Source organism: Lepisma saccharinum, chromosome 15 (genome assembly GCF_977018435.1).
Source record: "Lepisma saccharinum chromosome 15, izLepSacc3.1, whole genome shotgun sequence".
In the NCBI taxonomy this organism is placed as follows: domain Eukaryota; kingdom Metazoa; phylum Arthropoda; class Insecta; order Zygentoma; family Lepismatidae; genus Lepisma; species Lepisma saccharinum.
The window spans coordinates 30559072-30585535 of record NC_139243.1 but is presented as its reverse complement, the minus strand read 5'-3'; the positions used below and the strand labels follow the sequence as shown (position 1 = coordinate 30585535).

Sequence of the window (26464 nt, the reverse complement as noted above, 5' to 3'; positions counted from 1 at the left end):
GTTAAAATCACCTACGAGGAGTATGCGTGAACTGGGAAGACATACTGAACAGATAGCTTCATAAAACGCATCATAAATTGAAATAGTACACGATGGTGGGAAATATACTATGCATATAAACAGAGACATAATGTCGTTAATTACAGTTTTCACGAGAACACATTCAATTGGTAGGTCAGATAATTCTATGGTGGTTGATCTGAATTTGTCTTGTATTCCTATAAGAACACCCCCTCCATCATTTTTTCCCAAGGTTTTTATTTTCCGGTCACATCTAGTTACGCCATCACAACTTTCATGTCAATCCAAACTATGGCATACGCAGATCATGTTGCTGTTGTTGCAAGAACGAAAAGAGCTCTCATAGAAAATTTTACGATATTAGAGAAGGAGGCGTTGGAAGCAGAATTAATGATAAACCAAGAAAAACTAAATATATGATTGTCCCCAGAAGAAATAATGTGGGGAAGGTGTTTGAAACTGGAACTTAAAGGGTTGAAAATTTTACCTACCTAGGCTCTTTACTTAATGAAAATAATTTAATGCAGAACGAAATTGATGAGAAGATAAGAAAAGGATACACAACATACTACGCAAATGCCAAACTTTTAAGATCAAAGTTATTAAACAAAAATATAAAAATGAGAGTATATAAATCACTCATAAGACCAGTATTCTTCTGAAACGTGAAATCGCAGTGAAAGAAATGAACATCCACTCTGAATTTATGAAAGACAGATTCTAACGACACTAGTACAGGAATCAAATGGAACCTGCAGAAAAAATAATATACGTAGAATTAGAAAATCAAAGAAATGGAGCTGATATTGTGAAATATATTAAATCCCAGAGAATTAAATGGATAAAACATTAACAGAGAATGCCTTCTACATGGTCACCAATAAGAATAATAGACTGGAACCCAATAGATGGATGCACAATATACACGAGGACTTGAAGAATCTAGGTCTAAGAAACTGAACGGAAATAGTACACTAGAAGAATACATGGAATGACCTTGTTGAAAAGGCTAAGACCCATAAAGGTTGTAAATTTCCTTAATGAATGAGTAATATGAAGTAATTATTTTTTAAAAAAAATCGCTGATTGAGACTTCAACTTTCAACATTACTTTTCCTAAATTAATGCATTTAAATTTCCATATTCAACTCGTCACCAGCTATCTATTAAAAATTGAGTGGTTCAGAGTAACAGTGATCTAACAAATCCGCTTTTTCTAAGTAGGCAAGAAAAACTAAAGCAGAATATGTGGTTCTCATCGGTTCTTCATTGAAGAGAAGGTAATAACAGACAATGCTGAATCAAAATGTCAGTTATAGCACGTTGTTACCTAATGTTGATCAGAGTATTGTTGAAGGACTTTCGAAGAACGTTGCTTAGCACTTAGATTTTGACATGTAAGTTAACATTATTTCTGGGAGGACCTTTGAAGACAAGGGTGAGTACTTGTAGTTCTAGAACCAGATTCCGAACGGATAACGTTTGATATATCACCTTCCATTCTATGTACATTAAAGGTAAAAAAGGTAAAGTGCTCCCCTGTGCTTTGCACTACGAAATGAAGGCGTATAGGGGGTGTGGGGGTAACGCCCCACACTTTCTTGATCCGGTCATGAGTGTGGATGATGTGATCAGCATCACGCTCCTGACCGCCTTTACCCCCCAGGGTTTCCCCCAGGTACCCATGTCATTCGACGCTGGGTGGGCGTCGGGGCCGCTTCCTACGTTAGAAAAGTTCCCGGATTTGAACCGGCCGGGGATCGAACCCGGGACCTTGAGCACGGTAGTCAGACGCGTTACCGACTGAGCCACCGCGGCCACCCATTTACATTGCCTAGGTGTAAACCTCAGCTACGATACTATTCGTTTTTGATAGCTCTTGAGTTTCTGTAACTTCAAAATGGCAGATATTCAATCAAAAATTTCGAAACAAGATGTTTCTTATGATTACATTTTAAACTTCTATTGAAGTTATGTAGTTCTTCAAAATGCTTAAAGTATGATGCTTCAGCTTATAGCAGTTTTCTCAAATTCTGATGGCAGGCGAAGATGGTATCCGATTGCTGCGCTGGAGACAAGGGTTCGATTCCTGGACTAAGCAATCTCAAGTGGGAATTTTTCTGCCAATGTTCCTACATAAAGGAGGGCCAGACCGACTCGGTATCTCAGTGGTTAGAGAAATGGCACGGTATGCCAGAGACCCGGGTTCGAGTCCTGGTCGAGCCTGCCTTTTTCGCTGAAAATTTCTACGTAAGGAATAATCTTGTTTAGATGACTGAAAAGGTTGTGTTAAGAGGGGAGTAGAACTTCCACCAACTCCCGTCCCAGAGACACTGGAATGATGCATCTATAGTCCGTCTGCCTTGGTCGCAACCATGGACGCAAGTGCGCATGCGCTGGCTGGACGAGTCCATTAGCAAAATAGGGGTGAAACGAACGAGGGAAACAGGCTCCGGATTGAAATTTCGTACATAGTAATGTCTCCCGCAAAATATGTTGAGAGAGGGGTTAAACCTGTAAAAGCCATCACAATCATAACAATGACGAGCTATAATCAATAAGATAATTGCACACTCGCAAATGAAATACTGTTCTAAAATCTACATCTTTGTTTCGTGCATGTTTCTACCTTCTTCATCTTTTATCAGTAGATTCGCCCTCTCGACTCAGTTTTGTCTTCCACGGCGAACAATAACAGACATTAAATATCGCTTTGATGTTGCTGTAGTTCTAAAGGATCCTCCAACAAAATGAGGGAAAATGTTCTTTTGAGTTTTACTTGAAATACAGGGTGTATCAAAAAGAATCATCCAAATTGGCAAGTCTATATATCTGAAACAAATAAACATATACAAATATTTTTTTTTGCCCATGAAAGTGAAACTCAAAAAGTTTTTGTTGCCTCTTCATAGGTGTTCAATATGCCCCCCGTGAGATACACGGCATATGTCCATACGGTATTCAAATTGTTCCCAAACTGCAGCTAGCATGTCTTCAGTTACAGCTTCCACAGCTGCTGTTATGCGATGTCTCAGTTCATTCATTGTTCTTGGTAACGGAGGCACATAAACGGAGTCTTTTAGAAACCCCCACAAGAAATAATCACAGACAGTCAGGTCAGGTGACCTTGGAGGCCAGTAATGTAACGCTGCATCATTTAGTCCAGTGCGACCGATCCATCGTTGTGGAATTTTTCGATTTAAAAATCCCCGCACTTCCCGATGCCAGTGTGGCGGTGCCCCATCCTGTTGGTAGATGAAGTCATTCGAATCAGTCTCCAACTGTGGGAAAAGATAGTACTCAAGCATATCAAGGTAGGTTATTCCCGTCACAGTGTTCTCTGCCATGAAAAATGGACCGTACACCTTGGTTCGGGAAACTGCACAAAACACATTCAATTTTGGAGAGTCCCTCTCATGTTGTACAACTTCATGTGGTTGTTCCGTTCCCCATATTCTCACATTATGGCGGTTGACCTTTCCACTCAAATGGAAGGTTGCCTCGACACTAAACACTTAGCGTTGAACAAAACTGTCATCGTCTTCAATCTTGCCAAGAATGAAATTACAAAACTCCATACGTAGTTCCTTGTCGCCTTCACAAAGAGCTTGTAGTAGCTGAATTCTGTATGGTTTCATGTGTAAAGGACGACGCAACACACGCCAGACGGACATCGGGGGCATGTTGAGCTGTCGACCTGCACGACGAACGGATTTCTGCGGACTGCGTGTAAAACATTGACGGACGCGCTCCACGTCTGCGTCGGACACTCGGGGGCGGCCCGGTGATTTTCCCTTACACAAACAGCCTGTTTCTCGGAATTGTGCATGCCATCGTCTAATGCTCTGTGCAGTAGGAGGGTCCACACCATACCTAGTACGAAAGTCACGCTGAACAGTTATCACTGACTCGCACTGCGCAAAACGTAGTACACAAAACGCTTTCTGTTGTCCAGATGCCATTTTCACCAGAACTGAAGTGGGCGTTCACCGTGTAAAACTTGAGATATTCTTCTTTCCAACAGTACGTTGTTCACTCACATATCTGAAAAAAACAGAAAAGATATTATTGTTTAAAATCGGATGATTCTTTTTGGTACACCCTGTATATAGAGATTAAGTAAGAAATAATTTCTTCCATATACAGGGTCATCGAGAGTGATTGGCGGGATTTTAAACTGTTATTATAAAAGAACTATTTAATAGATATACACACACCATCAAGGGCAGTGAAAAGTAACATAAAGAAATCCTGTAGTTTCTTTTCACGACTTGACCGTAGAAGCAAGCTCTTAAAGCCATTCATAAAAGACAAATGTTTTGTCGTGAAACTGTTGATAAAATAATCTAATTGTGGAACAATTATTCACAGCTGGAGAAGATGGATCATAATATGCAATTAATCAGGTGCTCGCACCATGAAGGTTCAGTTTATCGCATAGTTCCTCCAAGGCTTCAACTACTCCAGAAAATATGTTACTCGAAAATAAGCGACATGATAGCCCACTCCTGCAAAGAGAGATTGAGTGAAATTTTCAATTTTGATAGAAACAAAATAGCCATGAGGCAATTCCTCACCCAGCTACCAGTCATCGTGCGAGAACAAATTGTGGAAAATCTAGCGACAAAGTATGCATATGGAAGTTACCCTTTTGGCTTATACCAAGCTGAGGTCCTCTTCTCGACGGGTATGAGGGAATTGGTGTGGAGAACAGGCAGCGAATGTGAGCAAAAACACATTGAAAATTTCTTTGATTTGGTTTCTACTGAGGGAAAAGAACTTCGGATATTAAAATTCTTATACTCCAGCATTAACACCACCCAATGTCATGTCACACCAAGAATCTACGAGCAGATTGGGAAGACCTTGTTTTCTGCTGAGCATCTTGTGAATCTACAGTTAACGGATTTTTGTGATGACACCATTATGAAATTAATTGGCGAGAATTGCACTCGTCTCCAGTACCTGGACGTATATATGTACTCTACCATGATTACTGCCAAAGGTGTTCATTACTTAACTGAAAATTTTGTCCGACTCCCAGAAGAGACTGAAGAAGGGAATAGGGTTTGGGAGAGCGCTCTGTGGGAACACCCTGGAATTTACCCACCACTGGAAGAGCTGTTGCCGGAAGGGGAACCTGTGAAGTTCTACGAGAGGAAGAAGAGTCCTTTGTGCTCCACACTAAAATCGCTGAACATTAAAATTGATCATGGACCCAAGTTCAAAGCAGTTCTTGCAATATTGGAACTCATACCAGGCTTAGAGTGTATTGGGGAGAGTATTAGTAAGTGGTTCTTCGATGAGCTGTGGAACGAGTGGTATCAGCCAAGGAAAACAAATGGAGATTTTGCACCTCATCCTTTAAACCTTACAACAATTTCAATTAGTACAATGAAAGGGCATATATTTGAGATTATGAATAAAATGTGTCCAAAACTACGACGAATTCGCTACGAACATTTTATTTTATTCGATCCGAAATCATTTTCACTGAGTTCATTCAACCACTTTAAATTACTTGAATCTATTGAGATTGGTCTCCCCGGTATTTCGAATAATTTTGGAGTCTTGTCAGCAGAAATAAGAGAAAGATTAACAGAGATAAACATTGGCTTTCAATTCCAAGAAACCACGTTCGATATTTCTGGTATAGAGATGTGTGCAGCGCTCCGCCGTCTTCGTCTACGTTTTAACGCCATTACGTGGACTGATCCTACAAATGGCGGTCTGATTGCAACACGAGAACCACTGCAAAACTTAGCCTTTGTTCAGCTTCAAGCAAATGTGACAGGTAAAACTCTCATTTCGGTGTTGGAATTTGCCCCTAATTTGAAATACCTGACAGTTTCTGAAATTACAGAAAAAAGCCAAGATTTCCTGCGCCGAATACTTGGGATGAGAAAAATGCCCAAGTTGGAAACCTTCGAAGTGCTTCATGGGTTTCTACTGGACACAGAAGATGAACTACGATCCTTCGTCACTCACTTTGAGAATATAAAACATGTGGGGAAAATACGCTTTTTGTCAAATTAATAACTGACATTCTGAAAGTTAAAATCTGTTACATGTACTGGAAATCATTCCATGTTAAGTCGTAAGTCTTAAAAATTTAGCTCCAGCTTTCTGTGGAATCACACCCTGATTTTGTTCATATGTTGCTGAATAAATATTTTTGACCTGAAATATTACTTCTTTTTTTAATGTAGGACTAATTGAGAACATAGTTTTATTAAAGTAGGAAACGATAATTTCAAGAGATTTCACGACAAATGCGGACAGTGACATATGATGACAGAGGAAATTCCGCGTCAAAAGCGGACAGAGGAGGGGAGAGAGGGAAGAGCGGAGACGATACTCAAATTTTCACCTAAGACATAAGCGGACAACACCTGCACATGCCAAGGTCACAAACAACTTGCTCGCGTATTCGCGAGGATCAGTCAGTTGTAGACACAGCTTCTATTTCAATGGAAGTTATCAACACTAACAAGGGGAAGCCATCAGCACATTACATGGGACATGCTTATAGGAAACATCGTGAAAATACAAAAGAAGTTATTTCCTGGACATGCCTGAAAGAAAAATCTCGGAACTGTAAAGGAAGAATGAAAAGTTCTGGTAATATCGTTTTGGAAACCACCGATCATCAGTGTGGACCGCCGTAAGAAGCTCAATTGGATGTCAAGAAACAAATTTTCAAGGTACGTTGTACAATCAGTATCTATCGATTTATTTTCAAGTTTTCAAAAAGTAGATTAATCGTTGTTCAGGACGGGATCATTTGTGTGTTTTATCATGGTCTGTTCTGACAATTACAAGTTGTTGTTTTTTTAAACTGTACCTTGTAATATTATATTATAATATATATATAATATTGTAATATTATATATTATATATTTGCAGGCAAAGAAGAGAGCACGGGAGGAATCCACCCCCATCTCGCAAATCTGTGCTGAAGAAATTGTTGATCTGCATAATAGAGGTTACGACTTCGTTACTGAAATTCCATCACCTCTCCACATTAGGAGAACCTTGCAGAGGAACAGGTGCGCTGCTAGAGGTAACCAGAAGGAACCGACAACGCGCGACGAAGTTGTTCTTGACGATGAATGTTTGAGAATGTCTGATGGCAGCAGCTTTCTTTTGAATGATGACTCCTCGGATGAAACGATTTTAATTTTCAGTGGCGAGAAAGGTAGAGAAAGTCTGAAGCAATCGACGGTATTTTTCATGGATGGAACGTTCAAGAGCTGCAGCAAGCAATTTGAACAGATCTATACAATACATGCGGACTTCGAAAGTACGCAGAAAGAAACACACGTCTATCCAGTGGCGTTTGCCCTTTTGCAGAGCAAGAGAAAGGAAACTTACGTCCGTATGTTTCGTCTTATCTTGGAAGTCATTCCTGAGTGGAAGCCACTGAAGATCAATATTGACTTCGAATCAGCAGCAATATCGGCTATTCGACAAGCGTTCCCTCTCACAGATATCAATGGTTGCCACTTCCATATGAAGAAATGCTTGTGGAGGAAAGTGCAGGAGCTAGGACTCAGTACTGACTACCGCGAAGATCAAGACGTCAGTGTTCACGTTAGGATGTGTGCAGCCCTTGCCTTTCTACGGCCAGAACACGTAGAAGAAGGTTTCGTCGAGATTCACTCCACAGCTCCGTGTAATGAGAATCTCACGAAATTTTTTGACTATTTTGTCGATCAATGGGTAGAAAATGCAGATATACCTATATCGCTTTGGACATGTTATGAAAGGTGACACAGAACTACCAATGCTGTAGAGGGTTGGCACAACAAAATTAACCATTTTTTTCATTCAAAACCTAAAGTAAAAAACGTCGTTCAGTGTTTGAAGACAGAAGCTGAGGCCACAAATTATATGTACATGAGAATGAAATTGGCCATGGACGGCAAGAAGAAGAAGAGAAAGTACGTAGTGTTGCCCACGAGACGAGACTTTGGCCTGTCTCGTCTCGTGGAGTCTCGTGGAAATGCTGTCTCGTCTCGAAAATATTCGTTTGTTTTATGACACATGGTCAATCTCGTCTCGTCTCGAATTTTTAAAAGCTTGTCCCGTCTCGTCCCGTGGGCAACACTAAAAGTACGTTAAGCTGGATGACAGGATTGGAAGAATTGTTGCAAAGTATGAGCAAACAGGCGACATCAGATCATGATTGAAAGCACAAAAACTAGATGTGTGAAAAACAAACTTTGAAGTGACGAAACATTTTATGATGAATTTGTAAATAGTTCATTATTTTATTGACGAAACAATTTTGTGTTGAATATGACGAGGCAAAAAGCTGATTTTAAACACGCCAAAATGTTTGTCAGTATAATGGTAATCATTTTGTCTGTCAAAAGCCAGGGAAAAGTGTGATGGGAGTTAACATAAATATATATTTGCAACATTGGCACATGCAGGTGTTGTCCGCTTATGTCGCATGTTAAAATTTGAGTGACGTTTCGCTCTTTCCCCTGCGGCCCTATAGCGAAGCATTGTCCGCTTTTGTCGCGGAATTTCCTCTTGTCCGCATATGTCGCTGTCCGCATTTGTCGCGACTCCTTTCAAGAAATGATTACTTTTACTTGTTACGATATTACAGTGACAATCAATACTCAAGACCAACAGTTGCGTAAAAGTTTATTTATATGTGGTGGACATTTGCAAGCTTAGCAGTCGCCTTCACAAAGTGTTCTTTATGTACCTCTGAAATGTTTTGTTATCCCAGAAATTCAACAGTCCCGATTAACGTTCCTTTCCATAGCGTGGATTTAAAACCAAAAAGTCAAAGAAAAACTGTTATGAGTGTTTTGATGATATATATTTTAGGAAAAGAAGGCTTAGTTTCATGAAAAATCTAGGTCAGTGGTATATCGAAAAGAAATGGCATGGTTAATATCAGGATTAATAATATCGAATTCCACTACCATTAAAAGTCAATTTCATGTGAGTGTGGCAACAACCATTTGACAGCCAACCTCTTTCAATCCACTTGTGATCATTGAATGGAGTCCCAAAGCACTCAGTTTTTTCTCTAGTAGATCCCAATTAACCTTGTCATGCTGGTTCGTCGGAATTAGCCAAAAGTAGCACAAAAGGTACACACAATAACCAAAACACAAATATTTTTGACTGTGTCGTGGTAAGGCATATGTCCTTTCTTCCACTCAATCATTTTTACATTGTGGAAGAAGTCTTACAAGTAGTAATTATAAAATGTAAATGTGTAAAACGGTGTCGTGGGAGAAGCGCACGTGGGAGGAGCGCACAGTGTGATCTGCGCACAGAGAGAAAAAGATCGTGGGTGAAGCGCACATTCAAATGTTCTTCTTTCTTTCCTTGCAGGTGAATGCGCAAATGATGTTATTACCAGTGCCAAGGGTAAACCTTGTCTCTTCCAAAATATGATAACGTAAAAACCTCTTTGTGTGAAATACGTAGGAAAACACTGGAAACAAACCAAAATCCGATTGGTAATTGCGAAATCACCTTGGATGAAAATGAGTTGAGACTTTCCGACGGTAAAACTATAGATGTGGGCCAATAATACCGTGCGTCCATTTCGATCTTCAGCCGAGAGATCGGGAGAAGCGTGGCGGGCGGCGCTGACGGAGATGCCGACATTTGCGTCCTGTAATGACCGCTTATTTTTATGGACATATGCATACATTCATATAAATATTGCAAAACGAGCGCTAACCTGTGGTATAATTCATCATCTGTAATTCATCCAAGTTCTGCCCTTATATACACAAAAAAATACGCTTTAGAAACGATGTTAAGAGCCACAGATAATGAAACATTTTAATCATAGTTTTGACCAGTAACGTCCTGCTTAAGTTTATATCCTTGAAAGAGTTTTGTGTCGATCGTTTGGAGGTTTCGAATGTGCAACACTGTATCAAGATTACGCTGCAGACAAAACCGTTAAAAGTCAATGGTTTTCGTGAGCTTCCTTGCAATCCGAAATCTCCGAGCTCGAGTTTTTTGTTCCTTCGTGACTAGATGAAGACAGAGCTGTGAATATAGTGGCGAGCAGATGTAAACCAAGAGCGTGTTAATTTCGTACTGTGCGCAAGAGTGATATTCTTGGTTACTTGCCGTTACTTGTTTGTGTTATTGCAGTGTGTATGTGTGTTGTGTCAGTGAGACGATTGGAATGCCAGCCGCAAGGTTCACGTTAGAACAAAGAATTCTTATGTATGACACTTACATGAAAACAGACTCGTGTCGAGACGTGTGTAGGCAATTTGTACAGAAATTCCTAGGCGTTTCACCTCCACATAGAGATACGGTTAGACATCTTGTCCTTAAATTACGAGAAACTGGATCGTTAAATTTTAAAACACCTAAGCAAATACGACGGATTCTAACCGAAGCAAAACTCGATGAAATTGGTGCAGCGTTAGAACGTTCTCCAAACAAACCTCTATGCCGTGAGATGGACGTGTCAAAATCATCAGCACATACAGCTACTAAGCTACTAAAATTAAAACCGTACCCTTATAACACAGGTTAGTGCTCGTTTTGCAATATTTATATGAATGTATGCATATGTCCATAAAAATAAGCGGGCATTACAGGCCGCAAATGTCGGCATCTCCGTCAGCGCCGCCCGCCACGCTTCTCCCGATCTCTCGGCTGAAGATCGAAATGAACGCACAGTATTTGTAAATAATAATGTGGTCAAACAAACATACACGCACATATCCATCCAATATATATATAGCCCCAATCCCACCACTCACTGACATAAATGTTCTCCGTGAAGGAAGCCCCGGAGGCGAAAAATGCCCGATCACGACCCCCCATGAAATCGTCCCAAAAGTCCGAGAAAATTCAAAAATCGCTCAATCGGCCCTTCCTTAAGGGCGAAAATGCCCTTTTTTCACGTCCTTAGCAACCGTTGCCACGGGCATTTCTTTTGCACACATTGTTTCCTTCAATTCTTAATTGTCGAGATACATTATATTTCTCACAGATCAATAGCACACAGATGAATGAACTCATGGTTTTGAAAAGGTGCCTGAAACAAGGGTGACATCTACATGATAAGGAGTTTCAGCCCAGATACAATTACGTATATATTGTTATACTAAATGCGTAAATATCTACATCGTGCTTGTTTTAACTAAATATTTAGGAGGTATAATGACATGCAATTCCTTAGAGCTTGCCGTGCCTGTTGTTGTCCATGGAAACGGATGTTGCTAGGGAACTTAAAGAAAGTTTATTTTCACCACGAAAACTACTGTAAGGGAATTATGCTAGACTTTTCGAATTTCAAAATACGAGCATCAGAATTTTATTTCAGAGGCAAGGTAGGAATTTGAGGGGAATGACGGAAAACAGTTATTATCCAATTACGTTCAAAAATGTGAAAATAACAAAATACGTAAATATTGCATTTTCAATTTAGTCGCTATTCAATTCGTTTATGCAAATCATCCAACTACTTATCTTGAAACGGTTATTACTTAATCAGGTCATTATTAAGAAAATAGACAATAATAGTTTGAATATTTGTACCTTATTAGAGCCCATACACACATAAAGTTACTTTCTAAACTTTTCAAATTAGCGAACTTGTACACATGTTCCCCATCATCCAATACAACACCGTCTAAAACATGATTGTGATCACAACGTGGCCGAAGGTCACGCATGCGAGCGTACAAGACGTGGCCAAAGGCCACGTCGACAGTACGCGAGTATTTAATATAAAATTTAACAAGAACACTGAAATGGACAAGAAAATATTATGTGTAACAAAATTTACTATTTCGAAATTTAATGAATTTTAAAACATTTAGCTGGAATATAAATTGACCAGGTTTATCAAAAGTTGAAACAAACTTCTGAGGTAGGGCTGGATGATGTAACCAATTCACTACACCAGTGCAGTTCAAATGCAACTGTTATAATAATAATTATTATTATAACAGTTGCATACATGTTCTTTGTGTATGTATTTTCGTTAATTAAAATTTATGACTGGTCTTTTCTGGCATTAATCACAATTTTGATCAAATGTACTTCCCATGATGGCATAAGCTATTGTATAGCTAATATTATTACACATCATGCCTTCTTGTTTGAATTGTTCTTAGATACTGCTACTGACTCGTGAATTATTCACAAAACTCAAATAAAATGTTATTATTTCTAAACTAAAGAATATATAGCCCAAACGTGGAGTTTTGGGAAAATTGTCTAAAATAGAGTTTCCTTCTCTTCAATTTGCACACTGTCTACTAGTGAATGCTTCATCACAACCACATTATCTATGTTTTCATTTTAAAAACTTTACACATGAAAACCTCCGACTAGAAATAACCAATGAAATGTCATTCTTTCAAACAAAAAAGCGTAATTATTCGCTTTACTTAATTAACGTATTTGCTTCATTAAGTTAGTTTCCAGAGAAAGACTTTACAGTTGTAAAAAATTTTTTTTAATATTCTTTTAATTTTCGATTTTATTAATATTGCTATTCAGCAGAACTAAAATCGATGACGAAAATATAATTAGCCTATGTGTCAAGAAAAGGACAATATTGCCACATTTATAAGTTACCTCAAACATTTTAATGTGTGTTTACTTTCGTTCTATTCATAATGAGAACCTCTAGAAGGTTGAACATTTCAAATATATTACCTCAATTAAGACAACAACAACTGTGCAGGACATGTATTTCAGTTCCATATAAGAATACATAAAGAGTAAATAAAAGTCGGCACATTGCTTCATATGTAGTTTTTATTAATTCCTTGTCGTAAGACCAATAGATTTACAACAAAAGCATGTTGCTTTCTTGAGAAAGCGAGAATACTTGTATTTCTCTTCATTTTATGTTTTTTATGTATATATTTCCTCAAAATAGACCTCCAACGAATAACTCTTTTTACTTACATGTACGTATGCATGTGTGAACATCTGTGGATCATCTGAAACATCGAAATGTTGGTAACAACTTACAGAAAACGAGTAGGTATCATCAGTACAATATCCGTTGAATCTGGAAGGGTAAATAAAAGTCAAAGTGACTTACATTTGTAGTAATAAAAAGAACACAAAAGATGAAAATCCCTATGTAATGGATTTGTTTTGAAACTTATTCTCAGTTCTATATGTGCATACTTTCTTACAGTGATAATGCAAAAGATATAATAAATAAACATGTAACAGTACAGCAAAATCCTTTACAAATAATTTAATCAGCACAGTTTTTTAACGGTAATACGAACAAACAGAGATTGCACATGGTTTTAAAAACAAAACACTGTTGCATACACAGTCACATAATTCTATTAAGTAAACAAATACAACTTTTACAAATGTCCTTATACAATGAAAACTATTCTACTTAAATATAGTCACTGTGCAGTCTATCTGTCGCTAATGTATTTTCCAAAGTTTGCCTATTTTGCAGTGATATTTACAAGTAGTGCACATTTAATATGAAATTTGCATGATTAGCGTCTCGCAGTTCAATGTTGATATATTGCGAAGGGGACACTAAATTAAAATTTGCATACAACACAGTCCCACAACACCGCACTAAATTTGAGCAAATCATTAACATGAATAGCTCATATTTCTTTAAGTTAATAATTGTAAATTACAAAATCGTATAAAGAGAGACAACGTACTATAGCTGTAATGTACAGAATTTTAATGTTAAAAAATGAAGAAAAAAATAATGTTGAATGCATTCAAGTAGCCTATTTAATTTGGAGCTGACATCTGCAAAACAAGTCATATTCCGCTTGCAAAATCAATTTAAAATACATATATTAATTTTAATTTGGCCATAAAGAAAGTGAAATGGTTGTTTGTAATTTTGCAATTCCTACTTTATTATTTAAAAGGTTATTATTATTGGTTCTAAATCTACTTATATTCAATGGGGTAAACATTTTGAATATAATTTTGAGTAAGTTTATTTATAATGTTCTGAAATGATTACAAGAGCAATGGATGTAAGTTTTTAAAAAATACCGAATCAAAAGTAATGCACAACATCTGCTGTACAGCATGAGTTTTATAACAGGAAATATCTAGAAATAGAGTATGGAGAACAAACGCATATCACTTGTGGCTAAAAGTAGAAAAATAATGTCAAATGAATGTGAAATGTATCTTGTGTTATGAGTACGGGACTAATCTGCTGAAATTCTCATTAACCTTCAGCCAGTATAAATTCAACCAATAGTGCTATCTACTTCATTTTCTTACTATATTTAAATGGGTTTAATGATAGCATATTTGAATAATTCTTTCAATGATGGCAGATTTTGAATTATCATTTCCCGAAAGTGGGAACAAAATTATGTAAAAGCACGTTGTCTCTCTCACAAAACTGCAGACAAAAACACGATTCAGCATTGTCTAAAAATAATAACAAATGCATGTATATCACAAATAATTCAACATATTCATTCAACATTACAGATTATTTACAGCATAGATATGTAATGGCTAAATCTATTCACAGGGACGTACCTTGGAAAGCTCAAAAAGGCATCTCTTTAACACAGTCTATTCGATATGGGGGAGGAGGGGGGATGACTCTACATTGTAAAATTGCGTCCATATTCACAATCTGTTGCTTTCTAGCTAACACCTGGAGGCACAGGCACTCAGTGTCGGTTGCATGAAATAGCGGTGAATATATTTTCTCATTCAGTTTCTTCCATCTACGTGGGCAATCTCTTAGTTAAATTACAGCAGATAGATCAAAGTTGGACCTAGTGAATGTAATATATGCAGAGCTTCCAACTCGAATTTTGGTGGGAAATTGTACGAAAACAAAAACACATTGTACTTTGAGACGTAAATTCCTTAGCTCTCCAATGATGAGAAAATTGAATTTTATGCAGTGATAAAGTATTATATATTATTCCCGCACATATTTATATACACAGGAATAATGCGTGGCTTCAACTATCGTAGCCCAAGGACGATATAACTTTAATAGTCACGATTTAATTGTTACTATTTATTATTAATTTAAAATCCTAAATTATAACCAATAAATTATTTTCAAACAACTTCGATTAATTACTAGTTTCAGATACATAAATTATATTAATAATAAAAATGTTGTTTTTCTATTTGGTTACTGTAATTTTTTTTTTAATATTTGCGTGAGTGATGTTTATTGAACTTTCAAAGTCTTATCAACTAATGTAATGTTTTGACCAATTTTCGGATATTTCTTATTTCATTTCACAATTAGTGCAAAATGTGGGGAGAGGGTCTGCTAAACCCTACCCTTATGTACGGCCGTGTTACAACAAGTTCTTTTTAGCACTGAAAATTCTAGGAGAGAAATGCCTATGAGAATTCCAAATCTTCTAGTCCTATATTACTGGTACAGGAATGACGTGATAGTAATTATATGTATTTACAAAACTACTTTTCACATAAAACATTATTATTATTATACCAATCGCAGTGGCTGTAGCGTCAACTGAAATGAGTTTTGGGGGAAGAAAATCTGAAACAAATAATATTTTATACATGTGTATAAATATACGTATATATATATATATATATATATATATATGTGTGTGTGTGTGTGTGTGTGTGTGTGTGTGTGTGTGTGTGTGTGTGTGTGTGTGTGTGTGTGTGTGTGTGTGTGTGTGTGTGTGTGTGTGTGTGTGTATATATATATCTGTTCCTCTTGAGGAGTTTAGGGGAGTGGACAGATAGTTCAACATTACTATTATCATAAATCTCGTGTCTACAGTTTTTCTTTCATAAGATGCTGAAGTGATTTTACAACATATTCGTATGTAGTTATAATTTCATCACATCAGTCTCATATGCAGTGGTGCCGATTAGGGGGGCTCCCCTACATATTGCCACTTTTGCCCCCGCACTATGCTAAATCTTATACCAAGGGGAAGTAAACTGCCCTTGCCCCCCAGTTTTGGAAACCAATCGCCGCCACTGCTCACATGTTCATTATTCTATCTTTTGTGAAAGTTTATGTCGCATTACTAACATAGAGAAGGAACAACTACCCACAGATATCTACTCCAGACAACTGTGAAGATGTGTTCAGACCATATGGCTACCTTCAAATCCGCTACCTTTTTAAGTATCTTTTACCTAAATTAACCACAATGATACTGTTATTAGCTAATAATATTTAAGTTTTCATTTTAAGGTTCCTAATCAAGACATACTAGCTGTAACTCTCTCCCCTCCCCTTGCTTGCCTTTAGAAAAGTAGTGCAACATTTTAACGATTTTTTTAGATAGTAAACTGTGTATTTTTTTCATAGCCAGCAACAGATTGTGAACATAAAGAAGTATGATGTGAAAAAATACGACATAAGGCAGCAGACTAATATCAAGGAAGTCTAGTCTTGCTTCGCGAACATTTAATGGAATTTTGAATGTTCTTAAAGGGATATAATGCAGATATCGAGAGTAATTACGTTACTAACTTGTAAAATGAAACCAAACGATAAATGACAATTTCCAGCTTCTACCATCAGTAGCTTTAATATCAGGCATATACATGAGAAATTATCAGAGTATTATCTAATTTCAGACAAAGTTTTACGTCTCTTTATGTAGTACCTACAGCAGTAACCTTTTAAATAATTTATCAGATATTATGTTACCATAATGAAGCCAGTCATATTAAGTGCATAGTAATAATGAAGCATATAAACCGCCACAACCAAATATGTCTCAAATTCTGTTGACTTTAAAGTGTACGCTATGTGTATGAAAGAAATTTCTGCCAGGAATAAACATATTCTTAAAATGTTAAAAATGCATTAACAGATTCTCAACAATAAATAAAAAATGAAATATAAATTTACATGTCTATTATATGTATATATGCAAATAAGTAACTAACTTAACGTTTATCCCTCAGATAACAGACATATCACAATGACACTGCTTGCAACGTTCGTGATACAGATGATTTTTTGTTTAAATCTTCATTTAGGTATATAAATGCACACTTTTCCCCAACATTTCCTTATACAAACTAACTTTACAGTATGTACTCTAAGGTTTTCTTGTAACGACAAAGTAAGCATTCGTACTCTACCTACCCTGAGTAAAATAAAATTCAATTCAAATTGGTTTTCCCCAGTTTCGAGTCCATGTCCAGATATAACTAGATTTAGAAATGTTTTTTATATATTATTACTCATCGTCTATCTTCAAACTATGTAGGTCTACCAATGGCAAAGCATTCTTTAAAAACCGCCAGCAAATACTAGTCACTGGTCCTTCTGTCATAGCTAACATTTTTTATTATTTACTCCACAACTATGACATCACTTACTCTCGATGTCTGCAAAGTACCCCTTGTCTAAGGGAGATATCGAGTCTCTTCAGCCGTGACGTCACTGCGAATTACCAAAAAAATTACATATTCCCAGTGATTTCACGATTCTTTTAAAAATGCCTTACTAAAACTACACTAGGTTCAGTTCAGTACGGACCGGTAATATTGACAGGTAGAATTTCAGTCGTAACATTAAATGACGCTGCTGTTGGTTCCACGCTTGTACTCCCCAGTGCTTGCGTCAGCAGCGCCCCCAATGTGCTGGAGACGACCATGCTGATAGGATTTGTTGTAGCTGGGACGGTTGGCGAGATCAGCGTAGTTGCCGCTTCCCCAACTGCGGTGGCGTTGATGTCTGTTGTGAACAGCGCCGCGACGGTGGACGGTGGAAGCTCACGTACGGAACAGATGTTTGGTATCAATGGACCCAAGATGGCGTCCAGGAGATAAGCCACGAGAGAGCCTGTTGTAAGGCCTATGTTGTAGGACAAAGTCATGATGTTGCCTGTAAATATATAAAGCATGATAATTTTCAATTTCTTAATTGTTTATCAAAATTACTATTGCAAGAAAGATCTATCCTCACATTGAATTTAGTCTATTTCTTATTTTTATTACTTAGCGTCGCTTTTCTGCCACTTTTTACTAATCGTGAAGATTATATGAATGATAATATGAAAAAAATGATGAAGGAACACTCACAAAGAACACCCATGCCCAGGGTGGGATTTGAACCTGGGACCCTTAGCGTTTTAGCGTGCTGTGATAACCAGACCGTCTTGGAGGTGAGCTTGGATTTAGTCTATTTTTGTGCAGACAATAGGGATGCTTAGAAGTTTTTGTGAGATCGTATTCCAATTGTAATTTTAAACCCTATTCGTGTCTTAATAATCCTCAAACACTAGCGATTTTACCCATTGCTAATTATAGTTCCTGCTTCATAAACTTGATTTTGGCTTCTAAAATCAAGTATGATGTCTCCCGAACTAGAACATTTGGGATACCTAACAGCTGTTCTGCCACCTATATCCAAAGGAACCAGAGTATCATTAGAGAATCATTAGCCAGGATCCACAGTACTTGTTCCAGTCAACAAGAAAGAAGAGACCTTTGCCAGCTAGGAAGGAGTAACACAGCTGACTCTTGTGGTCTAGAAACTTGAGTATTAGTTCCAAACAAATGTCTTTAACTAGCCAGGAATGACTAATGATTTGTTCTGTCCTTTCTGACCAAAGAAACCTAAGTATAAGTTCCAACCAAAGTTGGGAGCAATAGTTTGTACGTACTGTTTCTTCTGGTCGAAGAAACCAAGTTACCAGTTCTACGTAGATGAGACCGAGAGGAGTCGGAAAGAAAGAATGAATGAAAGAGAGAGACCTCTTCTCCAATTCTCACTCCCCCATTCCATCTCTCCCCTTCAATTCTATCTCCCTCCCATCCTCTCATTCTTTCTCTCCCACATTCAGGGAGAGGTGAGAGTGAAAGAAAGGAAGAGGGGGAAGAAAAGCGAGAAACAGAAAGATATAGGAAACGACGAGGAAGAGAAAGAAGGGGAGAGAAGAAAACAGGGAAGAAAGACAGGTAGAAAGATAAGGAGAGAGAGAGATGAACAGAGAAAGAAGGAGAGAAAGAGGGAGAGGTGAGAGAGGGGAACAAGAAGAAAGGGAGGGAGCAAATAAAGAGTGATGGAGAAACATTGAGAGAGAGAGAAATTGTCCTGAGCTTATTCTCCCTTCAGGGCATAGAAGATAGAGTATCATTAGGTTTTTAGGAAATAGTAACTCTTCTGCTTCTTCTGGCAAAGATAACCCTACCGTCTTTTAGAGTTACAGTACATCTCTGTTGCTTCCTCCTGTTACTACTTGAGGTGTCGTTTCTTTGATTTCTGTTCTGTCCTCAATCGAGATACCACCCGAATGGTAGACTGGCCAGTTTCAACTTGTGAAACTACCATCTTTAGTCATACACAGAAAGATAATGTCGTTAATACATAACTAAATCACTGAGGAAAAACAATTCACTATTCTATTTATGCATGTCAAGCTTATGAGTGTATAAAGTCACTAGAACTTGTATATACTGTATTCGCTTTTAAATTATCCGTTATGACATCTAATGGGATTTTTCGGAACTACTAAATGTAGGATACTATGCTGTTTTGAAGTCGTTCAAAGCATGGGAAATGTTCGAAAGAGTAACGTCTACTCTTCAGTTTTATGCTCTAAATCGTATTGTGGGTCAGGACAAGTGAAAAGTTTACATGTGTTTCCACCCCGAGGAATCAACAAAATGCAATTTGTAAATAAATCAGGGAAAACAGAACTGATTGAAAGAAGATTGGCATGCGGGGATAGTATTGAAATGCGGCAAGGAAATTACGAAGAATGTACGAGTCTGATCAATTTATTTTCGAAAGATGATTCTATTACTTGAAAGTAAAAGTTTCAAATTGTTCTTTATGAATAAAACACTTTTTTTTTTCGAAAACAAACATTTTGGAACAAGTGCAAGTCGATTAAGTGTAAAGGTGAAAATAGTTTGAGAATTAATTAATGTCTGTAATCATAAAGGTAACCAGAAAAAGAAAATAGAGATGCTAATGTTGCCGTTTCATTCAGTAAGTCATTTTTCAGTGAAGATAGCCTTAATGAAATTATGAATTCTATTATTATTATCCTGTGTTATTATTAAGACAGCCTGCCTCTTTTACGGGAAGAACTGTTTACATTTTTCTCCTGCCCAAGCTTTGCAAATACAGGTGAATTGCTTTATTTTCAAATCATTTCTGAGAGCCCCAGTTACAACCAAGGAGCAGATGAAACAGCATTGCTTTGAAGAACCAGTGCGTATACATTAGTTTCGTCTGCGTTTTCTGTTTTGCCTATCATCATTAAATGCTTCGTTCTCAGCACAGATTCACCTTCTGTATAGTTTCTGGAATACACATCGCATCGCGTAATTTAAACGTTTCTTCCATACCTACCAGCCATGACAACACGCTGCTATTACGTACTATCACTGAATGTAAACAAAGATCTATCCTACATAGAGCGGCCATATTGGAAGCGACACTAGCGCTCAGGTAGTAATTTTAATCACGAATGGCCGACCCTTGTATATAGTCTGATGGATTTAGTTCATTTTACTTGCTTTACTGCCACTTTTGAAGAAGGATGGACCAAAGCCTCGTTAGCTTGCAAAATACAGTCAGTTGTGTACTACATCGAAGAGAGGTTGACGTCTGGATTTCTTCTAAAAAGTTCACCCCATTAACACCCCACCTCTTTGTGAGGCCTGCTTTAGACGAAGCATTTCTTTTAACATTTTTGCTAGCATAAATGCTACGTAAATGCTTCCAAAACTCTTATAGCAGATAGTACTTTACACGGAAGCATTTCATGTAAAATTTCGGTAAGCTTTTGCGATTACAATGATGTGTAATATATACAGCACGAAAGGCACGTCGAGTTACACCAGCTATAGTGAGTTCACGTTGTTTACAATTGAAACAACTAAAATATTCTTCCATGCGTGTACAGTAAACGATATAAAGCATGTATTTAAGCAACGCCATTGATTAGTACCTAAAACCATTTAATAGGAAACCTTACTCCTCTTGGTTGAATAGTTATCTTGGTTTTAGAATTCGAAGTGAAACATCGTTTACATCTCACGCGGCTGCCATTACATCGTGACCTAGAGCTCGCCTCTGATTGGTTACGCTACGAAAAATGATACAGACCGAGCCTATCCTTGACAAATGCCATAAAATATGCCATGGCATCTGAAATGCCATGAAAATTTTCACTTTACACGGTAGAATTTTCGTCATGCAGTAAAATATTTAGGCAAATGCTTTCGACTAACGCGGGCTTAACGAAGAAAAGAGAAAGCTCAAATTTTATTTGAAAGTGTATGTCATATTGGAAGACAATAACGATGGTAAACATAAATCTTAATCCCTTAAGAGTATTAGGGGATTACATGTGAAATTATTGCATCTTTCGCTTTCCAAAAGCACTTTTGTCAACCGTATATGTGCATGTGTTTATCTTCGTCTTCTTCTCAAATGACTGCAACTTCTTACACTGATAGCATTGACCTTCCTAAGTATTTTTCCCAATATTTTTCTACACTGGATACACTCAATCCACTTTCATTTAACATTTATTCAGGTTCATTTTTAACGTCATATTCCCATCTATTCTTTGCTCTGCGTAATTATCTTAGTAGTATTGGTCTCAATTCTCTTGATTAATTTTCGATCTGTCATTCTATGCAAATGCCCAAACCACCTCGATGGCGTAGTGATAATTTCGTCGTCTTATAATCAAGGGGTGCCGGATTCGCTCTGTCGAGGCACGTAATGGTTCGCATCCAGTGGCGTGCCCAAGGGGGGTGATGGAGTTATAATCCCCCCTCCCCGCCTTTGGCCAAGTATTCCAAAAATATAACGTCAAAAGCATAAAAGATGACAAAATGAGGGCTGACTACTTAAAAAACCATACATAACCCCTCCCTTTCAAAAATCCTGGGCACGCCACTGTTCGCATCCAACTTTAAAACATGAGTCCAATTCAGATTAGCCTAACATAAAGTGGAGTTAGAACCAAGACTCAAATTCTTCTAGATTTGCTAGATTTTATAATATTTTTTTGTTTTTATTATCTTATTTAACTTTTCACGGCTTCGAGTTCTCCAGGTAGCATCTACTTCTTTGGTGTGTCCGCTTATCTAAGGCCGTATCCGAAAGGTGCAAGACCGTACTTGAAGCGAGCATCCTCCGCGTATGGTCTTGGAGTGCGGTCTTCAAGTCGTGGACTGAAAGTGTTGTCTTTCGAATTGCACTTCGACTGCAGCGCCAAATACGATCAGGAGATAAAACTGAGTACTCGTTGTTTTCCTTGCCATTTAAACACTTGTTTTTCACAATAGTAATCACATAGCATTTTCAAATGCTCGTACACATACATTTCCACACATTAGAAGAACTATAACAAGCAACTTGCTGGCCAATAACGTGCTGCTCGCTTTCTACCTCCGCGAATTTAAACAAATGAACAATGAGTGTGGAGACCACGTGACCTAGTCACCAACCATCTGTACTGCACGCTGTGTACTTGCGTCCTTCTGTTCTTGGCGCTTTCGAACTGTACTATGTGACGTCATTTGCGCCAAGACCATACTTCAAGTCTGCACTTTGTACCTTTCGCACAGAGCCTTAGTTGTTCGGGGAAAGTCACAAACCGTGATTTTCGGTTGTGTTTATTTAAGTCAAACTGAATCAATTTAAAAAAATATTATAAGCACAGTTTTATGATAGGTATCTGTAATGATTCTAAACAGCGATGATCCAATTTTTATATCATGCATACAATGTTTTGCTATTAAAATAATAAACATAAAAACCGTCAGCAGTAAAATTGTATTTTTCGAAATTTTGCAGATCACCCTAGATATTCTCTTTAAAATTTGCTTTCCAAATACTTCCAACTTTTGAAGTTTTGAACTTTCGGATACTGAGTTACTAGTCATCAGCATAATATGTTTTGATACCCATTTTGACTTCCTCTTTAATTTCATCAATCGTGTTTGATTGGACTCCAATTAAAAATTATCTCCTGGGGCAGCCCGAATTTTTCACGGTTCAACGGACATCGCTTTGTGCCGTGTTACCACGTTCAGTGTACGGCTTCACTCCGCTGAATACAAATCTGTATTTCGGATTGCGAACTGACAATGATAATGGATTTTAACAACAGATGCAAAGAGCTTTAAATCAAGACCAATAAAAACCAAGTAAAAGTTGTTTCACAAAAATTAATATAACGGTTTTTTGACAAATTTTAAAAATCTGAAAATTAAGAATTGTGTTTAAAACCCTTCTGTCTGCAGCATACTAAAATTTCATTACGATCGGATCACCCGTTTTTGATTTATAGAAGTTCAAAGAGAGCGACCGCTTGCAAAACCCGAAAAATGCGGCACTTTTTTTTTGTTCTCACGATGATAAAAAACAGAAGACATACTCAAAAAAAACAAAGGATAGCATAGATTAACGCAGAATTGAATAAGCTAAATTTTGATGTAACTCGTTTTTATGTAGGTCTACTAATTAATTCTTAATTGGAGTCCAAACTCCAGTATCTATAATTTTTAATCCGAAAGTAGTTTCCTCTGGCAGCGTTTTTATAGAGGATACGAACAAATGCTAAAAGATAATTCACATACCTGTAAGTTCTCTATGTTCTTCAGGGACCCTGCTCGGTGCTTGGATCATTGGTACGCTTCCCACAATGCCATTGGTGACTCCCAATAGAAGTGAGAACAGCATGGCGTAGCCTTCGCCGGGTATGAAGGGGCTTTGTCTCGGCGTAGCACACAACAGCAGCAGAGGTACAAGAATAGATCTTGCAATTGCAAACACAACAAGTTGCAACCGTGACCACTCGTAAGGAACAGACGCCAATACCTGAAAATAATAATAATAAGTGTTACGCTCCAAGTTAAGCAACATTGAGTAAATGAACAGTTCAGTCACGTTCCTCTTCTAAGAAAAAAAAACTTATATACCGGGTGGCCAGAATTAAAGTTACCCAACTCAGAGCCCTCTGTAGCCTGTTTGAGGCATCATAGAACTCTGAAATTTGGTGAATCCACTATGCAGACCATGGGGAAGAGGATGGCGATAAAAAAATAGTTCAATTTTCCGCCACCAGGTTGAAATGTGGCGCTGTAATAATGAATATTGAAAAACATAAGTTAGGTGTACAAATCTTTAAATCAGAAACAAGAGGCTCTATCCGCCACTGCAACAGCCACTTCGGTGACAACTTCTTCTGCAATCGGCCGGCGGCTCCTACCTGTTGCAACATCCAGATATCCAGTCTCTTCAAATTTCTTCATCATCTCTCTTAAACCATGCGTCGTCATGGGCTCCTTTCGAAGTCCTTTCGCATGAAGATAACTTCGCAGTGCAGCCGCACTATTACTACCGTTCTGATAAAACAACTTCACCAGCAATGCACGTTCTTTCTTAATGGCATGGTGATCCGTTTATTGCAATATTGCAAGGAAAAGGCAAATCCATAACCAATTGGAGCAGTTTACGTCATTATTACAGCCCATCATGGAAGTACAGCGCCACATTTCAACCTGGTGGCGGAAAATTGAACTATTTTTCTTTTTATCGCCATCCTCTTCCCCATGGTCTGCATAGTGGATTCACTAAATTTCAGAGTTCTACGATGCCTCAAACATTCTACAGAGGGCTCTGAGTTGGGTAACTTTAATTCTGGCCACCCGGTATGTTAATTATGTTGTTTAAAATAGAGAAGTACGAGGGCAGTCAGTAAATAGGTCACAAACTGATGTGGATGTGATAGCGGAGATAATTCGAGCTGACCGGCGAGCAACTGCAATAAGGTGTTCTCAATGTTTAGCCTGCAGCATCATTTGAATTTCTGAAATGTGTCTGTCACGGTGGCGGCATGGTGAAAATGTTGAACGTGAGGCGAGACTGAGCCTAAATACTATTGTGTGACAGGTTTCGGGGGCTGATAAAGCGATGGGATAAGTGTGGTGGAGATTATGTTAAAAAATCAGAACATTTTTAAAGTCAGTTTCTCACTTAGTATTTTTTTAATAAATGCGTGTGACCTACTTACGGACTTACCTATGTATGTAACGAGTGTTACGTCAAAAATGCTCAATGTGATGTAATTGATGCTTAGATTCAACACATGTGGATCTTTTTGTTATGAACTTGCCTCAATATCGGATCCCGGTACATCGGAAAGGAGAAATATGTATTTTGAAAAGTGCACAACGATGATCTGAAAGTTAGAGGATAATGACAGTTGGGGCGAGATGGTTGTAATGTCGGTCTAATATCATTGGTGTAGTGTAAAATATTTGGATAGTATATATGCTTAATAATGCAGGAGTGTAATTAATATTTCCGTACTCTGTATTTTATAAAGGTTAATAATCGAGGTTGATTAGTGCAAAGTTATTGTCGCACAGGAGACATGAAAAAGTCGGTCAAAAAGTAACACACAATCCACTTTAGTTCGGGAATGGTGAGGACTAAGGAAATGAAATTTTGTAGGTAGAAACATTGGTCTTTTGAAAATGTCACTCAATGTATGATCCATGTGCTTCACTACACTGCAGCCATCTTTGTTTCCATGACACGAATGCACGTTCGTAAAACTATTTAGGTTGGTCTTTACACCACGTGTGATGATCTTCTGCAAAGTTTCTCCGGGGATTGTCTACAATGCTTTCATGGCATCATCGCGTGTGATGAAACCTGGCTGTTTCATTACGATCCGGAGAGCAAAAGGCAGTCTATGGAATGGAGGTATTCCGGATCTCCGCGGCGAAAGAAGCCTCGACTTGCCAGGTCACACAACAAATTAATGGCGACATTCTTTTGGAATGACAGGAGGGTGATTTGCATAGACTTTCTCGAAAGTGGAACGACCATTAACAATGAATGTTATTGTTCGAACAAAGAGGCCAAAGTTACGCGCAACGGACATCAAGTTGCATCATGATAACGCACGACCGCACGCTGCACTCATGACAGTTCAGAAGAGTCGCCAAATGGGATGGACAGTGGTGCCACAACCCCCATACAGTCCTGACCTCGCGCCATCGGATTTCTATCTATTTGGACAACTGAATTCTCATCTGCGTGGGAAACAGTTTGGAGATGACAACGAGCTCATTGCGTGTGTGAAAAAGTGGTGTGAAAACCAACCTAATGAGTTTTACGAACGTGCATTCGTGTCATGGCAGCAAAGATGGCTGCAGTGCAGTGAAGCACATGGATCATACATTGAGTGATATTTTCAAAGGACCAATGCTTCTTCCTACAAATTTCACTTTTTGACCGACATTTATATGTTTGTATCGAACAGTAAGGAAAGTACTGTATTGCCATATCCTATTTTCCACTTAATTGCTTAAAGTGAATAAAGGGAATAACATAGTTGCTGATGTAGTTACTTCGTTAGCCTGTACAGGCAGGGTCCCAGGGTGGCCACTCTAAGACCACGACAAAATTCAAGTATAATTATCGGTTTTCAAAGCCGAC

General features: G+C 37.9%; 3 protein-coding genes across 3 annotated transcripts in view; 2 read left to right on the top strand and 1 right to left on the bottom strand.

Moving 5' to 3' along the window:
- The first annotated feature begins 1426 nt into the window (after positions 1–1426).
- LOC145999442 (uncharacterized) lies at positions 1427–6154 on the top strand. Its single transcript, XM_083136403.1, has 2 exons — positions 1427–1459; positions 4393–6154. The coding sequence occupies exon 2, from the start codon at positions 4402–4404 to the stop codon at positions 6055–6057; it is 1656 nt and encodes a 551-aa protein (XP_082992529.1). The 5' UTR covers positions 1427–1459; positions 4393–4401; the 3' UTR covers positions 6058–6154.
- Positions 6155–7143: 989 nt separating this feature from the next.
- LOC145999187 (uncharacterized) lies at positions 7144–7794 on the top strand. Its single transcript, XM_083136117.1, has one exon. It carries the CDS (start codon positions 7144–7146, stop codon positions 7792–7794), a length of 651 nt encoding a protein of 216 aa, XP_082992243.1.
- A 7860-nt stretch (positions 7795–15654) lies between these two features.
- The window catches only part of Ent3 (equilibrative nucleoside transporter 3), a 117879-nt gene continuing 107069 nt past the window's right edge, over positions 15655–26464 (bottom strand). Inside the window, exons 8-9 of the mRNA XM_083136792.1 lie at positions 23593–23833; positions 15655–17866 (exon numbers count right to left, since the gene is read on the bottom strand). Of these exons, the coding sequence (XP_082992918.1) occupies positions 17508–17866; positions 23593–23833 (600 nt within the window). The 3' untranslated portion in view covers positions 15655–17507. The remainder of the gene's footprint in view (positions 17867–23592; positions 23834–26464) is intronic.

What these genes read in the sequence shown, in the direction of transcription:
- LOC145999442 (XM_083136403.1), top strand. Translation starts at nt 4,402, where the DNA reads ATGGATCATAATATGCAATTAATCAGGTGCTCGCACCATGAAGGTTCA.
- LOC145999187 (XM_083136117.1), top strand. Translation starts at nt 7,144, where the DNA reads ATGTCTGATGGCAGCAGCTTTCTTTTGAATGATGACTCCTCGGATGAA.